Consider the following 19,393-nt stretch of genomic DNA (forward strand, 5'->3'; position numbering starts at 1 on the left):
GTTTTCTACTAGAGGTTAAAGTAGGCTGACCTGCTAATAGGCTAACAGCTAACAGGCTAATAAGGCCTTTTCAGAACAGAACCACAGGCTTTAAGTTTAAATTTGTACTGAAATGATCAGTTGTAATGTTACAGAAATGTTAACTGAATGTTTATTTAGTCATCGGTTTACTGTGTTTTGTCGACAGCTGCAAAGAATTGCTTAGATAAACCATGGCTAGCCTAGTGTTAGCTTAGCAATGCTAATGGAAATAAGCATTATGCTAGTGGTGAAAATGTTCATAAAATGACTGGAATGTCTAATCTAAAAATTATAGAATGGCCAAGTAACACAGTCGATGTAGTTGTTGTACTATGTTTCCACATCTGTCACACTTTACTGAGCCCCACTGTTCATGCTACCAGGGGCCTAGCCGTGCCCAAATTCACTTTCACTATGTACTGATTCACTACATACAGAACTAGTGAGCGAGCCTGAGTGGTTTGTGCACAGATGCATCGGTGATTAATACATTTATTTTATGAGTATTTTTCCATCGCTAAATCATATTGCCATAATGCTGCAGCAATGCTGGCTATGCAACATAACAACACCCCACATCCCCCCCAACACCCTCACCCACACGCTCCCTTCTGGTCTATCATCACTGTATCACAGTGGCAGAGATGGAGGGGAGTTTTCTGGCTACAGAAACACACATCGATCCGCTCGCTGCTGCCTGGGCCCAACCTGCTGACTGTGTGCAAAAGATAGAGGGAGTTAAGAAAAAAAGAAAAAAGTATCTTCAGCTTTTTTTTTTTGGTTTCTTTGGCTTGTGACTGAAACCCATGAGTTCATGCTTATGCACATCACTGCTTCTTTTCATCTCCACCCCCCCTACTTCCTTCAGCCTCAGTCGCTTTGCACTTTGCAAACCCACCCTCAACGCTCCCACCCATTCCGCCTGGAGCCCGCCATTTTCCCCGCCACCAATTTCCGCATTTCCCTCCCTAATCGCATCTCCTTCCCGCTTAGTTTTCCCTCCTTTTCCTCTCCACGTATCTCCTCTCCTCTCTCCAGGCACCAACGGAGGGATTAGCGCCAGAGTCGATCAGGGCTTTCTGCCACTCCCCGGAGGATTTGCATCAGGCATTTCATTAGACACACGTCGAGGGCCTTAAATGAGCCTGATATCTGTGTTTTAATAAATATGGATTTTTCTTCAACTCCCGATTGAGTATTCACATCAGGCCGGGCTCTCCGACAGAACAGATTGTCAGCATTCGCCTCACACCCCGCTCTTGTGTTCAATATTTCTCCATTATCAATATGAATTAATCATCAGATGAACATTATTCTGAACTCTGAGGAAACGGCTACCACGTCGGTTCACCCTGATGACTGGTTACAACCCTTTCAGCGCCATGATAGTGTAGAACACGTTGCTGTTGCATTCATGAGTGTGCAATATATGGGATGTTCTTCTGTAATAAGTAATGCAATAAGAGATCAACTTTTCATGAGTCAAACTGTCAATCACTCGCTTCGCTCATTTGATCCCTCACCATGCCCTGTATAGAAAATTCTATGCAGGGAACTGGCCAGTGAAACAAGCCAGCAATTTTGGACATATTTCATGATGCTCTGTGTTGGTAAGATAGCAACTAACATCAATTGTCTGAGGCAAAACTTTAGCTTTAGTTTAGCTTGGTGGAAATGGTTTAACTGAAGTAATTATACATACTGTCCGTAAGTCTTAGTCAACTAAGCACATTGTTGAAACTCATTTGTCTTGTCAATAAGGGTCTTTGTGCTTGTAAAAACACTATATATCATTGGAAGAGACACAAATAAACATAAATACAGTAGCATTTTGAAAAAAGACAGATATATTCTAAGCTAGTTTGAAGAACAAAGTTTATCCAAACTGTTGACACAAAGTTGGAATCATATAATTGTATAAAAAGTCTTTGTATGCTGTAGCATTAACATCACCCTTCACTGGAACTAAGAGGTCTAAAAAAACAGCCCTGTTGGCGCTGTGCATTCTTGGAGGTAGCGTTCTCCTGGCATCCGCCAAATCCAGATTTGTCAATCAGACTGCTAGACAGTGAAGCCAGACTGATCACTCCTCATGTTTCCACTGCTCCAGAGCCCAGTGACAGCATGCTTTACACAACTCCAGCTGACACTTGGCATTGCACATAGTGATCTTAGGCTTGTGTGTAGCTGCTCAGCCATGGAAACGCATTTCATGAAGCTCCTGGTGCACAGCTGTTGTGCTGATGTTGCTTCCAGAGGCAGGTTGGAACCCTATAGTGAATTATGCAACTAAGGATAGGGAATTATTCAGCACTCACTCTGAGATTTCATGGTCTACCTTTGTGACTGAGTTGTTGTTGCTCTTTGACGCTTCCATGTTAAAATAACAGCACTTACAGTTGACCGGGGCAGATCTAGCGGGGTAGAAATTTTTGCAGATTGACTTGGGATGAAGGTGGCCCACAACAGTGCCAATTGTTCAAAGCCATTGAGTTCTTTAGTACAACCCATTTTACTCCCAGTGTTTGTCAGTGGGGATATGAATGTATACAGCTGTTAGAAATGGTTGTGGTGGAAACACCTGAACTCAATAATGAGTGGGAGTGTCTACATACCTTTGGCCATATTTGTGAATGCAATTTTTTGGTAAGATACGTTTGTGTTGCAATATGGTTTTTATATTGAAAACACTCTTGTACATCACTTTTGCATTACAATATGAGCCTGACAGTTTTGTTGGAAGTTGAGTTTACTTTTAGGAACACCTTGAAGCTGGTAGGTGTGGTTTTGGGGGCCTATCAGTTACATTAACCTTTCAATTAAATACCATCGATTAAAACATACAGGGCAAGAAACTGGATTCAGGACCTTTGCACTGTATAATGCTCTGTTACAGGATCAAAACAGCGATTCTGTACACGATACAAGATGTTTGCATGCCTCTATAGTCATGACTCAAGGTTTACCCTGTATCTCAGTGTGTACCCACCATGCATTTCAGTTAACAGTCGTCAGAGTTTCAATGAATTTAACTTTTCTCAAAATGCTGTAGGATTTGCACATCATAGGATCCGCCCAGTGGCCTCTTAGTCCCTTGTAGCTTTTAATGGCCACCAAAATATTAACAGTTTTTATAGAAATGAACCTGTTTTATTGGTATTTTCCATTCTAGCTGAATTAGACCTTTCAGAACTGGAATTAGACCTTTCAGAATTGCACACTCTGCATGCAAACGTGCAATGCATCTATTTTCTGAAAGTGTTGACTGTTCCTATTACATGCCTCATGAAATATCAAGCCTTTTCCTCACTGATGATATTTGAGGCTGAGGCAGTCATTGACAGGCACAGACTGATGTTTGAGGACATGAACGTGTGAGTATTTATATTCATGTGTATGCGATCAGATTTCATTAAAAAGTCATAGACATGACAGGCAGTAACTGAAAATAGCTCCCTTTTCAACTGCGGCCAGTCAATTCAAATCAGTCCACACCCACCTAATGTCAGCGGCGTCATTAAAGTGAATGAGTAACCTTACTGCACCGTCTCTATTCGGGAGCTGCTGACATGCATTGAAAAATGTATAAGAGAAAGACGTTGAGCTTTAAGGCTGAACAGAAATACTGTTTGTTTATGGATGAGTGGGCTGTGTAGCTAATTAGTTCTCCAAATGAGCTCTTAATTAGTTAATTGGTTTATTAGGCCAATTGCTCCCATGGCAGCCGGTGCGGTTTGGCCGTCATTTATCGAAGGTGAGAAGCTGCAGAGGGAGGGGAGCAAACGGACGAGAATAGAAACATTAAAACCAATGGTGTCGTATCCCAGTCCTCAATCAGGACTGTCCCCCTCGATGGCTGGCAGTTTCCACCCGCAGGACCAGGAGAGAGGTGACTTTCAATTAGCAGAATTACAGTAATTAATCAGATATGCGAGGAAGCGTAATGAGAACAACAGCAAACTGTCTGGAAGTGTCTTGGCCAGGGCTGTGATTCAGCAATGCTCACGAGTCTAGCAGCCACTGCTTTTTGCCCATTTTTCCTACAACTTCTGAAATCAATTTCCACCGCTGGAGGAAGCCGTGAAATGTTTGTCCGAACTGGACAGGACTTCACATTTGGGTTTGGTCAGGTTTGGACATCACTTCGCAAATATTTGCCGGCTAGGGTCAGGTTCAGATTTCATGTTCAGGCTTCTCACAACTCGACTCCTACCTTTAACGGATTTCGGCTGGCATTTCTCTTGATATTTCTCTTGTTATTCTTTCATTTCATTTCAGGCAAATTAAGTTTTACAAGCTTTAATATATTTTTTTAGAAAGTTACATGGAAGCCTCAACAACTAAATATAACATTTTCAGTATTTAGCATGTACAACTTTTGCCTTTATTACAGCTTCCATTCTTTTCAGGAGACTTGCTTCAGTTTTTCAAAGAAATCTATGCTTGTAAATGCATCCAAAGTTCCAGTCCAAGTAATCCCAATTATACATTCCAAATTTAGACTCATCCATCCATAAAATCTCCAGATCTTAGATGTCCAGTTTCTGTGTTCTGGTCCAAATGTTCTTCTTTTTTGGCTTAACCCCACTAACAGACAGGGCCTGTCGGCAGGCCCAAGGTTTTAGGACACAATTCTATAACCTAGCAATAGCCAGTTTGCATTAAAGTCCCTGTAGTTACTGAATAATAAGCCTTAGTATGTAATAAGACTGGGATTTTAAGGGGTTAACTCTCCTCTTTCTCTCAAAGATGAAGGCATAAAGTGCTGTTTATCTGAGACACTTTTGGTGGTCAAGCAGCTCTTGCAGGTGGTTGTTAGGAGCCCCATTTTTTAAAAAATATTTTAATCATTTTTTGAACTGCAGTTCTGGTAACTCCTGTTCTTTCCTATGACTTTCCCCTTCCTTATGCAAGTGGTATATCTTATATCTAATCTGCTCAGATATATCTCCTGAAAAACGAGTAACCTGTACACAATAGTCAGAACAGAATAAATGGTCTCTGACTTTCTGTCTCCTGTGATGCTCCCCACCTCCTCCCTCTCCCTCAGGCCTTATCTCTGTTCATCGAGGGGGGTCCAGCCTTCTAGCTTAAACAGAACTCCAGCCTAAGTTCTCAGAGTTCTTTCTCCTCCTACAGAGAGATTAAAACCTGGTAGTGGATGTCTGATAATTAGGCTACTCAGTTTTTAACTTATGGATCATTTGATGACTGCTGTCATTATCTATGTTTACATGCACACTAATTGGCTGATATTAGTCTAATTTAGACTAATAGTGTAACTAAGACATATCGTGGTATGACTATGGTCTTAGTCTGCCTACGTTTTTTTCAGCAGTACTTTTGTGAGGACAGCTTTTTGGCACCTCATACAGAAAAGAAATGCATGTAAATGTGCATTTTGGAAGTAAACAATGTGTTGAAATGCATTTTACATATAAAAAGTAATAGAACTAACATGAGAGACAAAAAGCCGATGGGGGTACTTTTGTGGGGATGAAGAGCCGATTGATGTGAGTCCAAGTCAAGTCTTGAGCCTCTGGCGTCGGAGTGCGAATCGACTTTTGAATCTTCAGTAGAGAATTGTAGTTTAATCTCGGCCTTAGCTGCAGGTGTTGCACTGCACAAGTAAATCCTTTATAAAAACCTGTCAAGTTTAACAGAACTTCAAACAACAAGCCTTTCATTAAAGAAAAACGTGTAACCTGATGGACAGAACTGAAGTGCTACATGCAGTAAATGTGGTGTTTGATAGAAAAATGCAAAACAGCTGTTGACTAGCATGTAGTGTATACACAACCTAGCTAGCTAGCACAATAAATAATCCAGCTGAAACTTTAGTAAATTACAGATCACATTACTTTGAATATGTACTAAAACATCAGCTGGATTAGTCATTACACGAGCTAGCTAGCTTACATGCTAAAAGAACTAGATCCCCACACTTTTTCTTTGCTTCAGACTGAAGTTTTGTTCTAGGTTAGCTGACAACTTTAGTCAAGATAGTTAGAATCTTGTGCTTGCACTTGCTGGCATGCTTGCTAAATTTTGTGCTTGCCAGTAAACTAAGTATCTTGGCTGAAGCTGTCAACTAATCTAGAACAAAAAAGCTTCAGCCTGAAGCACAGAAAAAGTGCTAGCATCTATTTTATTTAGCATGCAAGCTAGATAGTGGAATGACTAATCCAGCTGAAGGTTTAGTAAGATACTGATCACATTCTTTTAATATGTACTAAACTGTCAGCTGGATTAGTCATTACACTATTTAGCTAGCTTACATGCTAAAAAAAAACCTAGATGCTTCAGACTGACGTTTTTTTATTCTAGGTTAGCTGACAATGTCAGCCAAGATAGTTAGTGCACTTGCTAGCATTCTTGCTAAATTTTGTGCCTGCCACTGCATTAACTTGGCTGAAGCTGTCAATCTAGAATAAAAAAATCTCAGTCTGAAGCACAGAAAAAGTGCTAGCATCTAGTTTATTTAGCATGTGAGCTAGATAGGGTGTGTAATGACTAATCCATCTGAAACTGTAGTAAGATACGTATTTGTACTAAAATGGCAGCTGGATTAGTCATTAACTAGTTAGCTAGTTTACATGCTAAAAAAACTAGCTGCTAACTCTTTTTCTATACTTCAGACTGAAGTTTTTTTCTAGATTAGCTGACAGCTTCAGCCAAGATAGTTAGCACACTTGCTACCATGCTTGCTAAATTATGTGCTTGCCAATGCACTAAGTATCTTGGCTGAAGGTGTCAACTTATCTAGATCAAAAAACTTCAGTCTGAAGCCAAGAAAAAATGCTAGCATCTACCCAGATAGCAGACAGTTTTGGGCCAATTCTTTTCCTATGTGAGTCCTGGTTGACTACTGAGTAAATGCTAGGCATACGGGCCAGAATAGGGCCAGATCTTGGACAGTTTCATACGGTTTTGCCTCGTGTCTACATTCATGGGACAATTCTGGCATGAAAGTTGTGAACCAACAATGTAGTTGGGCCAGATTGGGGCCAAATTTGGGCCATATCCTTTAGTTCTACACACTTTACAGTGTGTGGGCCAGATCTGGGCCGAGGACCTAGCCATATATTGGGCCAGAGCAAACCAAGGATGTGGCCCAGCAGTGGGCAAGAAAAATTGTGCTAACTGGGTAGTTTATTTAGCATTTAAAATGACTAATCCAGCGAAAACTTTAGTAAGATACAGATCCTTTAACACTAAATTGTCAGATGGATTAGTCATTACACACACTAGCTAGCTTACATGCTAAATAAACTAGATGCTAGCACTTTTTCTGTGCTTCAGACTGTGAAGTGTTTTTTGTTCTAGTTTAGCTGATAACTTCAGCCAAGAGAGTTAGTGCACTTGCTGGCATGCTTACTAAATTTTGTGCTAGCCAACCATTTCAGGTTGTTTTTGTTGCGTCCACTGTCCAATTTGCACCATGCATAGACAATATTACTTTTACCAGCACTACTCGATCTGTACTGCATATGTGTTAGCATTGACTGTAATAGAGCTGTAACAAAATGGCCCTTTTCTTAAGTAGTAGTTACAGGTGTATTTTGCACTCTTCTCTGTCCAGTTACATGTTCATCAGTGAAAACACAGAGCATTAAGGTGTGATTATCTACCTGAGCCGTTTGGCTTTGTGTGCAATGTCATTCTTAGCCTGTATTTGTGCTACAATCACAGCTTGAACAGAGCTGGGCAACATACAGGCTCAATCTCAAATGGCTTTCTACCCACAGATCATTATGAAAAGGCTTCTACACACAAATAAAAGCCATTTATATTCAGTCAAAACTGCACAACATCCTCTCTAAGATTTAGTGCACAGAATGGTTTAGAATCCCTGATTTTATGACCTGTACAGTGCAAATATACAGAGAGTAAGGAGCCATTTAAGATTCAGCCACAGACAGGCTGTCATACTAAACAAAAATGATAGTAATTGAGCAGGTTTTTGTCCATACTCCTCTTGTCTCACTGAGCCGTGACCTGAAAGTTTTCACCTACAGAAAGAAACTTTTTTATTAAACTAAGTATAAGACTGCTTATATAGTGGTTTCAGCATTAAACACCCCAAGGTAAACCGCTAATGTGATGGCGTAAAAAGGCAGATTGGAGTACAGATTGGACAACATCGTAAAACGTAATGCGGTGTATGTATGTGTGGCGAATGCGAGCATGTGCAGTGCAAATTGGGCAGAAGATGTGGATCCGGTAGCGACAGCTTTGTCTCTTTTCCTTAAACACAGTATTTACTGCCTGTAGCACTATGTTTTCTACAACAAAAGGCTTGTTTTTTATCTTTATTGAACCTGATGCTGCAATGTGCTGCACGAGAACGACGCTGCAACATGACTGTAGAAAATCTGACACACATTTAAAGTGGGAAACGTATTCAATTATCACATTATAATTTAAGGTTAGCGCTCCTAATTTTATCATGTTTGTGTTTTTTCTCGGGCAGAAATTTCACGAATTGGAAGTCTCAAGTCAGAGTCGAGGTGTAAGTTATTTAAGGGGAAGAATAAGTTGAGCCATGAGTCAGTCAATGTGTGACCTGAGTATGATACACGTCTCGAGTCAGTTTTTGGAAATAGACATGGAATATTTAAGTAGAAGGAGAATAAAACAGTGTATTTCATCACTGTATCTCAAACACTTTGTATCTCCATGTTTGTCATTTTTTACCTTTTTGCATAATTTGAAAACCCTAATTACCCTTTGCATTGTGTTAATAGGTGCATTTACATGCACTAAATAATCTGATAGCTGCCAAAAATCAGATTTTGTCAGTAATCTGATCAACGCGTTTACATGCACCTGGGTAATCAGATAATGGGGAAACTCTGGGTCTACATGGGTCCGGCAGTAATCAGATTTCCGCTTTGCACCCGGCCAATAACCTTATATAACAAGACGTGATGTAAAAACTCAAACTTTTTTTTGAAACATCACACCACTTTACCTGAAAATATAAACATACATCATCTAGAAGCTGAAGAATATTTGATATTTTCATTTCGTCAAGCATGTAGTTGGTTTCAGCGTCACTCCAAAAGTGTTTTGCTGCCATCTAGCGGCAACACTGCTTACTTATTTCCGGTACCGCCATCCGTTTTCACATGTGCAGACTCAGAAAAGCGAAAGAAATCAGAGTAAGAGTACACATGGACTGAGAAATCTGATTACTGAGCTAAGCCCTCTTTATCGTATTTTATAATCAGGTTTCTAAACCTTACTCTGATCTAAGAAATCAGAGTGTGCTGTTTACATAACCATTTGAATAATCAGATAACTGCAGAAATCTGATCGGATTATTGATTTTATGTAAATGCACTCAATGTCATAATAAAAGGACCAACTGAAATGGTTCAAAAAGTTTTACAAGTTTATAATGATTGTTCTCCTGTAAAGTTACTGCTCTGGAAATATGTATTTTTGTTCCAACAACATATTTTTAAAAGACTTAAAAGATAATGAACTTATAGATGGACAAACTAAAGCCTTTCATGTTATGAAGTCAGAGTTTGCTGGTATTCATGTAAACTGGACTACAGAAAGACTAGTCTTTCATACAACTCTTGGGTTGGTCCAGTTTTTAGACAACATAAGAACTTAGTCAAGAACTTAGAAATGACTCTTTCATTAGGAATGTGGTGTCTCGCTCGGTTTATTGTTGATTTATTTTGACAGAATTCTTTGTGGCTATATTTGGGTCCTAACCAAAATTTCAGGCCCACTTAAAGCTCCACTCCATGTTGGGCTTTGACAGAGCTGCCTGGTTTGGAAATGTTAGAGAGAGATTTGTAGAGATCGACATCCCTTTAGAATGCCTGGAAAGGTAAACTGTGGGAGCTCTTCCCAGACCTTAAAGAGGTAGACCAATTACTTATCGTTTTGCTCTTCCTCTGATGAAGCTGAAAGATGTTCCATCAGGTTAAAAGAATGATCTGCATCATTTGGCTTCAACTTCACACATTCCCTCTAGCTCCCAGATGCCAGCTTGCCAAGATGGGGTGGTATACCGCTGCAGCTATTTGCTGTAATGCTTATGCAGAAGCAGGGATGAGCTGTAAGTTATACGCAGAGGAAGGTGTACACTGTAGCAGATGGTGATGTAAGTGGTGGGAAAACTACAGTGGCTTACAGTATATTCACTTACGTACTGTAGAGTCCTTGACTATTGAGGATCTTTTCCAGGGTTTGCGCAATTTTGTGTATTTCTGAATGGCATTATGCCTTCACAGGTCATGCAGCCCTGTATGTTCACTCAAGTATCTTCAAAAACTTTGATGGAATGTTCTGTTTTTTTGATGGTTTGGCACCCACGCATTGCTTAAAGACAATTCTGCATATGATAAGCATTTTATCACCACAACCTCTCATTGCTTCAGGTCAGTTTTACGAGTCTCACAAACAGTTAGTCATAACTCATGTTGGGTGTACTGATCTAAGATCTCTCAGGAAGTGGGAAAACAGCTGGCCTGTAAAAACATGCACGATTATTTTATTACTTTATTACTGTCTATAGACCTCTAAAGTGGTGTCCTGTTTTTGTAGTCAGCAACGTGCTCATTTAAGGCTCTCCAGTTCTAAGCTGGTTTTCCCAATAGGGAAAGTGAAAAGCAATCTGGAAAATCGCCACTTCCGCACCTTGCGGTAAATAAAAATGTTGGTACTGTGTACATTTATCCTACAAAAAATATCACTGGATCTTTGAAATTATGGGGTCATTAAGTAGTCACAAAACTAATACAGGTACATCCAAGCTAGCACTGCTGCACTTTCAATTGATGTCATAAGATTGCCAAACTTACTGAAATAGCCAGCAAGCTTTGTCAAATGTGGCAGTTAAGTTGCTTTGGCAGTTCAAGGGTAGAGTTTAAGTAGCTCTTGTTGCTATAGAGAAGAGTTAAAGTTGAGCATTAGCTTGCTTTTGCTTCAATGTAGCATTATTTGTATTTTGACTACTTAAGGACAGAGATGAGGACTCGAAGATAACAAGTATGCCAGCTAGCACGGTAGCTAAAGTCTGCTAAGCTATTTAGCATTTTAGTAAGTTACAGATCATATTGCTGTAAAACTTACTACAACATCAGCTGGATAGCAAGATGCTAGCTAGCTTGACTTCTACATCTCAATAACCAAAAATATCTACAAAAGATTCAAGACTTGCACTCGCACCCCAGAGACTGGAGGCTTGGCTCAGACTCACATGAAGCGACTTGTGAACATCTCTGCTTAAGAATGTTTTGATTTAAATGCCATAGTAAATAATCGGATAACTGCAGAAAATCAGATTTTGTCAGTAATCCAGTCAACGTGTTTACATGCACTTGGGAAATCAGATAATGGGGATACTCCAGGTCTACATAAGTCAGGCAGTAATCAGATTTCTGCTTTGCAACCAGCCAGTAAACTCACAGAATAAGATGTGACGTAAATGTAATGCAAAACTCAAACTTTTTTTAACATGAAATATGAACATACATCATCAGATGAAGAATATTTAAATCCTTTATTTCATCAAGTGTGTAGTTGGTTTCTCCAAAAGTGTTTTGCTGCCATCTCGCGGCAAAGCTGCTCGCTTATTTCTGGAACCACAGTCTGTTTTCGCACATGTGCAGACTGAGAAATCCAAAAGAAATCAGAATAAGAGTTTACATGCACTGAGAAATCTGATTACTGAGCTAAAGTCCAGCCCTCTTTATTTGATTTTTTCATTGGATTTCTAGACCTTACTCAGATCTAAGAAATCAGAGTGTGCTCTTTACATGACCATTTAACTAATCAGATAACTGCAGAAATCTGATTATGATTGGATTATTGATTTCATGTAAACGCACTCAATGTCATGATAAAAGGACCAATTGAAATGGCACAAAAATTTTTTACAAGGTTACGATGTTTGTTCTCCTGTAAGGTTACTGACCTGGAAATACATATTTTTTGTTCAGACTCGCATGAAGCAACTTGTGAACATCTCTGTTTAAGAATAGTGTACCACAGGGATAAATTATAATAGTAGCAATTTTTAAAAAATGCAATTCATGTTTCCCATAGAAAACAACAGCTTGCACCCAAAGTTCCTCATATAGGCACGATGGAAACTACAAAATGGAGCATGACTTCAGAAGTTTATTGCAAAAAAAGACTTGTTTATTTTACACTAGTGCTTTCTTGAATGGTTAGTAAGTGGTTTGCCTTGAAGCAACACTTTTACTTAAATATAGTTTTTCAACTCGCTCTGCCACTGTTAATATGAAGACTCTCCCAAGGACAGCCCCAGGTCTGTATTAAGTAGGATTCTCTGGTCTCTTGCTTGCCGGGCAATGAACACGATCAGTGTTGTGTGTCGTGTTCTGATATGCCGGCGGCCAGTGCTAATTTTTTTTTCCCACACCCATATTCCGACACATCTCACCTTCTGCACTAAGACTGGATAAGAGCGCATACTAGCCAGTACTAGCGCAGGAGTATGCTACCATTCAGTCCTGTTCTCAAAAGAATGCTCATGAATGCCCTCTGTTGGGCTGTTAGTCCAACCTTCAGAGAGGACCATGTCAATGCAGACCCTGTTATAGATACAGACGAGTGAAGGGGTTTGTTCACAGCTGTCTGACCATCATGGTGGAAAAGAAGATATTCATTTTATTTATTAATTTAACTTGTCATTGGGCTACATTATGCTGGTAATCTATATGGAGCCACTGTAGATATGCAAATGATCTCATAAAAGATACTGGACCTGACCATTACACCTATATGAGCTTGTTGGACATCCCATTCCAAACCCGTGCACATTAAAATCCCCCCTTTTGTGGCTATAACAGCCACAAATATTCTGTGAAGGCTTTCACAAAGATTTTGAAGTGTGTCTGTAAGAATTTGTACCCATTCAGTCAAAAAAGCATTTGTGAGGTCAGGTACTGGTGTTGGACGAGAAGGCCTGGCTAGCAATCAATGTATGCGGGACAGAGTCATGCTGGGACGGGAAATGGTCTTCCCCAAACTGTTGCCACAAAGATGGAAGCATATAATTGTGTAAAATGTCTTCGTATGCTGTAGCATTAACAGTACCCTTCACTAGAACTAAAGGGCCTGAAAAACAGCCCCAGCCTATTATCCCTCCTCGACCAAACTTTACTGTTGGCACTATGCATTCCGGTAGGTAGTGTTCTCCTGGCATCCGCCAAACCCCGTTTGATTCATCAGATGGTCAGATAGTGAAGCGTGATTAATCACTCCAGAGTTTTCACTGCACTAGAGTCCAGTGGTGATTTGCTTTACACCACTCCAGCTGACGCGTGGCATTGCACATTGTGATCTTAGGCTTATATGCAGAGGTAGTTTGAAACTCTGTGGTGAGTGATGCAACAAAGGTGATGATTTTTTCGATGCTACACGCTTCAGCACTCTGTGACTCCTGCTCTGAGAATTTGCATGATCCACTGCTTTGTAGCTGAGCTGTTGTTTCTCCAAGACACTTCTAATTCAAAATAAAAGCACTTACAGTTGACAGGGGCAGATCTAACAGGACAGAAATTTCACAAACTGAGTTGTGGCAGAGGTGGCATCTGATGAGGTGGCTGTGTTTAAGGTCACTGAACTCTTCAGTAGGACCCATTCTACTGCCAGTGTTTGTCTATGGAGATTGCATGAGCCTGGTTTTTTACACCTGTTAACAGTGGGTGTGGCTGAAACACCTGAACTCAATAATTTATGGGGTGTCCAAATACTTGACCACATAGCACAGCACAGGTGGGATACGTCTAGCCAGTGCCTTTACAAGCTACAGGTCATGGGACATTACTAGCCTATCCAAGTACAAAAGTAAATGGGTAAAGAAAAAAAACAACGCTACCAGGCGGCGGATTGTGTGGGGAGTGGTGGAGGCGTTAATAAGGGCTCATCGTTGGCAGATCCCGTCAGCGATAACATCTCTCCCTCTCAAGGCCAAAATGTGTGTATTTGACCAAAAGCAGGCCGCCCACATGCATGTTATGCAAGAAGAATTCAGATGGCTTGCTCCCAGTGGAAGTTCTTTCCAGTGATAACACAATAATAAGGCTACTTTAAAGAGAGCATCTCCTCTTTCTTTGCAAATGGCGTTACACGGGTGCAAATTATCTGTGAAACTATTGTTTTCCATTCAGCAATGTGCGCCGTGTTTTGGCTAATTGACTGTGAATGCATTGGTTTATAACAGGCTCTGCTGAGCAAACACTACCCAAACAAGTCCTTTGAGAATTAAGAAGATCAACAAATTAGTCAGTTCAAAGGCATTTCAGGATTGTAAGGCAAATAAGGAAGGAACAATGGTGTCTAGTGGAACGGTCAGACATGGTAAGAAAGCAGTCATTGCTGAAACGACAAGCCCAGTGTCTTCTGGGACACGATGCTCTCTGTGTGGGCTTTCTTCATGCAGAACCGAAACATTTGAACTTTGTAAATGACGGGGTAAATATAACAAATAGGTTTTTCCCTGTCGGAGCAGCGCAATCACCCAGCTGCATATACCCTTGCTATACTCGATCAAATTCAGGAGCCTATGCAAAGGAGGTCTAGTGCAACAATTTTTTTTTATGGCACTCCGCATTCAAAGTAATTTGTTCTAGAGGAGTGCGGAGAGATAAAGAAAAGCCTGGGCTCTGACTCAGGGCAAACTTTTGCATTGTGTGCCAAGTGCGATTTCCCGGAGAGCACGGAGAGGAGACGGGGTGGCGCACGGTACGGTTCGGTTCACAGATCACTGAGTTTAATTAGGCCTGATGTGTGCCGCCGAGGGGGTCTCCAGAACACTGGGCCACATTCTACTCACATTCCATCTTTCAGAGAGAGAAGGGAAAGGATGGATGGGTGGGTGGATAGAAGGATGGATGGATAGGGTGATTGGAAAAGGGGTGAATTGAGGAGAAACGTAAAAGGTTCATGCAGAACAAAGAGCTTCTTGGGAGTTGTTTGCAGTGGTGGCTCCTGCCAAATCTCTCAGGTGGGGCAATGATGCCTGTTGCCATTTGGCATAAACAGAGATTATCTTTAAGCTACATATTTTACAGTGTTTGTGTACAGCTATGTCCAAGACTTCATTGTAAATGTCTTCTTGAAAATTGTTTTGGTTCTACAATGACTGAACAATCAAGTGTGGTCATCAACAGATATTGTCATCTATCAGTTTGCCCTCACAAATACCTTTGAACATGAACAGAGACCATTAACCTTACCATTAATCAAATCAATTTAAATACATTTTCTGCTCTCACAATGCTTCCAGTCTTCATCAGATACCATTTTATTTTATTTGCAGCAAATCTATTCTATCCATTTATTTTGTAGCTAGTTGTGTGATGATTTGCATGTAGGATAGCCTAAAAGTGTTACTACAGTTACAATGCACATCACATAGTAACCACTAGATGGCGAATAGATTGTAGTTATGGGGCATATTCAATCTCAAAACGGTGCCCAAAAAAATTGCTTTGGTTTCCGGGTCGAACGACAAATGCATTCCTCTTCAAGCTGCTGCAGCTTGGTTGTACGCAACAATTGAAGACTTTAATACTTCAAAATACAACTTCTAAACATGTATATAAATCCATTTAATCAGGCTTCAAAAATTCTTTGACAAGGGAGCCAAGACCTTCTCAGCTGCCATACTTGCAATGCTTGCATGACACAACAGTGTTCAACGCACCACCATTTCCATTTAAATAAACGTTTTGTCAGGGCTAAATGCAGCCCATGTAACGCATAATGAAAGCATGTTACTGCTAGCATTTCTGGAATCCATACAAATTGCATTCCAGCACCTATGGTTAGAAATGCATCAAACGCATAACTATGAGAGTCTATCAGAGCAATCTGGGCGATTTTTAACCAGACCAGGGGAAGTATTATACAGAACACAATTTGACACTTATTAGACTATGATATTCAGAAGCAGGTCAAGCTGTCTAGAACAGTCACAGCTAGTGGAACACTGTGGTAGAATGTGATAGAAAAATTTCCTTCCTTTTCCTCTTTGGTGGTGCATCGCCCCTGAGAAACACACCGTCCCTGTTTTTTTGCCTAATTGATTGCTTCTGCCACCTTCTTAAAGGAAGGGTTGGGTCTTGGCTGATGAAGCCCATTCCTGTCAGGAAGAGGAGAAAAAAAATCACCTGCTTGTGCTTCTGTTTGTGGCAGTAGTTTGTCAAAATGTCTACATAGTCTCAAAATAACTTTATGTTGAAATAATGACGTATTTTCTTGAAAATTTGAAATAAATAATATTTTTGTGAACTGAATAGGTCATGAAATAAGACTTACTTTTTGAGATAATGACTCTGTGGACATAGTGATCATTAGTTCCTTATTTTAGGTCCAAATTTTAAGAAAACCATTATTTCAACATTGTCATTATTCCAAAGTAGCAAGCCAGAATTTTGAGACAATAATTAATTCATTGTTTCAAGATACAAAGACATATTTTGATTGAGGCCATTTTTCTCCTCTACCTACTGGAAATCGACTTTCAAACTGCAAAAATGATAGATTTGCAGGTAAAAATGTCTTAAACGTAGTGAATATATGTAATATTTTTCATTCTGAGACTACCATACGAATATCATAAGATTTTTCAACCTATTTAGAAAGTTTTGTTATTTTCATCTGCAGAACGTGTCTTATTGCATTGTCAGATAATCCTACTTGTTTCAATGCAGTAATACTGCAGATATTTTCGCAGAAATAAGAGGAACTTTGAGAAATCATGCTTAAAACGAGCAAAAATATGTCAATTGAATGACACTTCCACTTGATAAACTGACTAAAAACAAGTGAGAGATGGGTTGAAAAGTCCTACAATCTTTTTACAACAGTCTCAAACTAAGAAAGGATACATTTACTTGATTTAAGATGTTTTCACTTGCCAAGATATCGTTTATGGCAGTGCATAAATCCACCATTTCTGGGTAAATGGAAAAATGTGTCGCCGAACCATTTTCTTAAATGTAGAAGCATCCAGTCAGCTCAAGTAAATCAATAGCACCCTGCCACTGTTTTTAACAGATTGTATTTTTTTTTTCAAAAAGAAACATTTGCTCAACGCTCAAAGTGTCGCATTTTTACATAAAGCTGACCTCTGTTGTTGATTGGTGAAGCTGCGTGTCATAGCCATGTCTCGGCCGTATTTCTAGTTGACACCTTATCTGTCCTCTGGAGTGGGTGACTGTCTGTTTTGGGTGTAGCAAGCCTAAATCAAACTGAAACTGTGGAGTTTATGAAGTGCTGTCAGCCTTGCCAGCCTTGGGGAGGAGGGGGGGGGGATGGGGTGCACAAGATCCAGTCAATGCTCTCATTAGGATAAAAGGTTACTGTCTCTTGAAGAAGCCGTAGTCTCTCAAGTGCGTTTAATTAGCCGGTCAAGTGGAAATGAGACGTAACGAAAAGCTTAAATGTACGTTGTTCTATACTCATTTCCTTTATTGTTGCATAAATCCTCCTGAAAAGCCCTCTGGTATATTTAAAAGCCGTGTGCTTAGAGGGTGACTCACCTACAGAAGACTGCAGCTTACTGTTTAGCACATCCTTTGTTTTTTTCAGAGCTGGATTCTTTTCAGCTGAGCGTTTTCCAAATTCAATATCATAATCACCACTCCACACGGAGCCAAAGGCGCTTTCCATCATCCCAACGGTTGCTGGAGGACTCTCAAACCCAGAGATGTAGAGAGAGGTGGACAGGCGAGAGCTAATGATACAAATCCTTCGCCTGTTGATATCGAAGAGCACATAACGAAGACTAAAAAGGTTGCAGCGATGTATGAATGTCTGTGTTCATTAGTGCCAGTGAAGATGCACATTTATTTGGATTGCTAATCAAAGAAAAAATAGGAGAGCTGTGACTCCAGGGGGTCACTGTTATGAATGATCATTAGCCAAAGAATCCTAATCCTGGGAACAGCTAATCCTAATGTTTTGCTCATCTTGGACAGGAACAACAGAGAACATGGTCCGTTAAAGCCGTCACGCATGTTTATCGCGGCCTCTACTGTAAATCCAGCCAGTTAATCAGCGTCTTGCTCTGGGCATGTGCAGACGCTCTCCTCTGTCTTCTCTGTCAGGCCTGCTAATGAACTTCAGCAGGCTAATTAAGCAGCAGAGTGCGATTAGCTCTGTGGTTAGCTTGGAGAGAAGCTGGTGTGTCCACTGAACTCTGGTCACTGCCTCTCTCCAGGTCAGTAAACACTTTCTTGTCTCGGCAGGACAGTTTGTACGGTACCCATTGTTGCAGTGTAGCCGAGGCCGGGGGACGCACTAGCGGGAGAAACAGCAAAACTAATTATCCTCCCGTTCTCTGCTGCTGGGAGCCACGCAAGGAGCCTGTACGTCTCTTCCCCATGCGCCGAAAGCTCTCACTGCTCTCATTCACCGGGATAAAAATGGGAATAAAAAAAGAAAAAAGCACGCGTCTGCTCTTCCTTGAAGTCATTTCAGAAACATTTATAATCTCTTTAGAAAGAAGTGTTGGGGGGTGGCGAGGGAGTGTATTGGAGGGGGGGGTGATATCGCAGCGGTTGTTATTTCCCATTCTCCCACCAGAAACGCTTCAGAAAGGAAGCAAAAAGGAACAAAGAGACGCCAGGGAGCGAGACTGAGAGCGAATCCGCTGATTAAATCAAGACGGCATGGCCCCTCAGACGGTGGCCTGCCTCGGAGGTCCCTGCAAAGAGGGCCAGGACAGGTGGGCCGTTGAGTGACGCAGTGGCACGGGGAGCTGGGCTCCTTCTGTTCTCTAGGGCTGAGATCCTTCAGGTACCTCTTAATTAGCAGCTCATTAAATCGAGAGCGGCTGAAGAAAAAACAAATGTAGCCGGAATGATTACCTAAATAAGGAGCTGAATTTTGTAATTAAGATCTGAGGAGGAGAGGAGGGGTAATGAGAAAGCAGGGGAGGATACTGGAGGAGATGGCCACACCTGGACTGTCTGTTGGCTGAACCCCTGGTGGACTTTCAGGTGGCGGCGTCCCACCAGAGGGCCAATTTAGAGTGGCTAAGTGCGGGTGCGCGCAAACTCCCAAATAGCAGAGCCCGACTCTGTAGATTGTTTACCGGGGTAACTATGATCTAATCAAGTTTCCCTGTTGGAGCCACTTCAATGAGCGGGTGCTGAGTGTGGGACAGAAATAGAGAATGCTCCACAGAATAGAAACTCACCGCAAGCAGAAAAAACTGGGGATGAAAAAAGCAGGGTACCTCATCTAGTGGGAAATCACTGCTGGGAGGCAGCAGAGAGGCTGGCTATCTCGCAGGTTCTCGTGATTCATAAACAAGCCTGGCGAAAAGAGGCTTTGATTTAATCTCAGTCAATGTCAGAAGATTTGC

The 19,393-nt window shown here is 40.9% G+C and overlaps 1 protein-coding gene across 1 annotated transcript in view; it reads left to right on the forward strand.

The window, feature by feature from the left end:
• The first annotated feature begins 18,695 nt into the window (after positions 1–18,695).
• The window catches only part of iglon5 (IgLON family member 5), a 108,286-nt gene continuing 107,588 nt past the window's right edge, over positions 18,696–19,393 (forward strand). The window contains exon 1 of the mRNA XM_036557911.1: positions 18,696–18,751. Within this exon, the coding sequence (XP_036413804.1) occupies positions 18,696–18,751 (56 nt within the window). The remainder of the gene's footprint in view (positions 18,752–19,393) is intronic.

The sequence above is a fragment of the Colossoma macropomum genome, unplaced genomic scaffold (genome assembly GCF_904425465.1).
Source record: "Colossoma macropomum unplaced genomic scaffold, Colossoma_macropomum, whole genome shotgun sequence".
Taxonomy (NCBI): domain Eukaryota; kingdom Metazoa; phylum Chordata; class Actinopteri; order Characiformes; family Serrasalmidae; genus Colossoma; species Colossoma macropomum.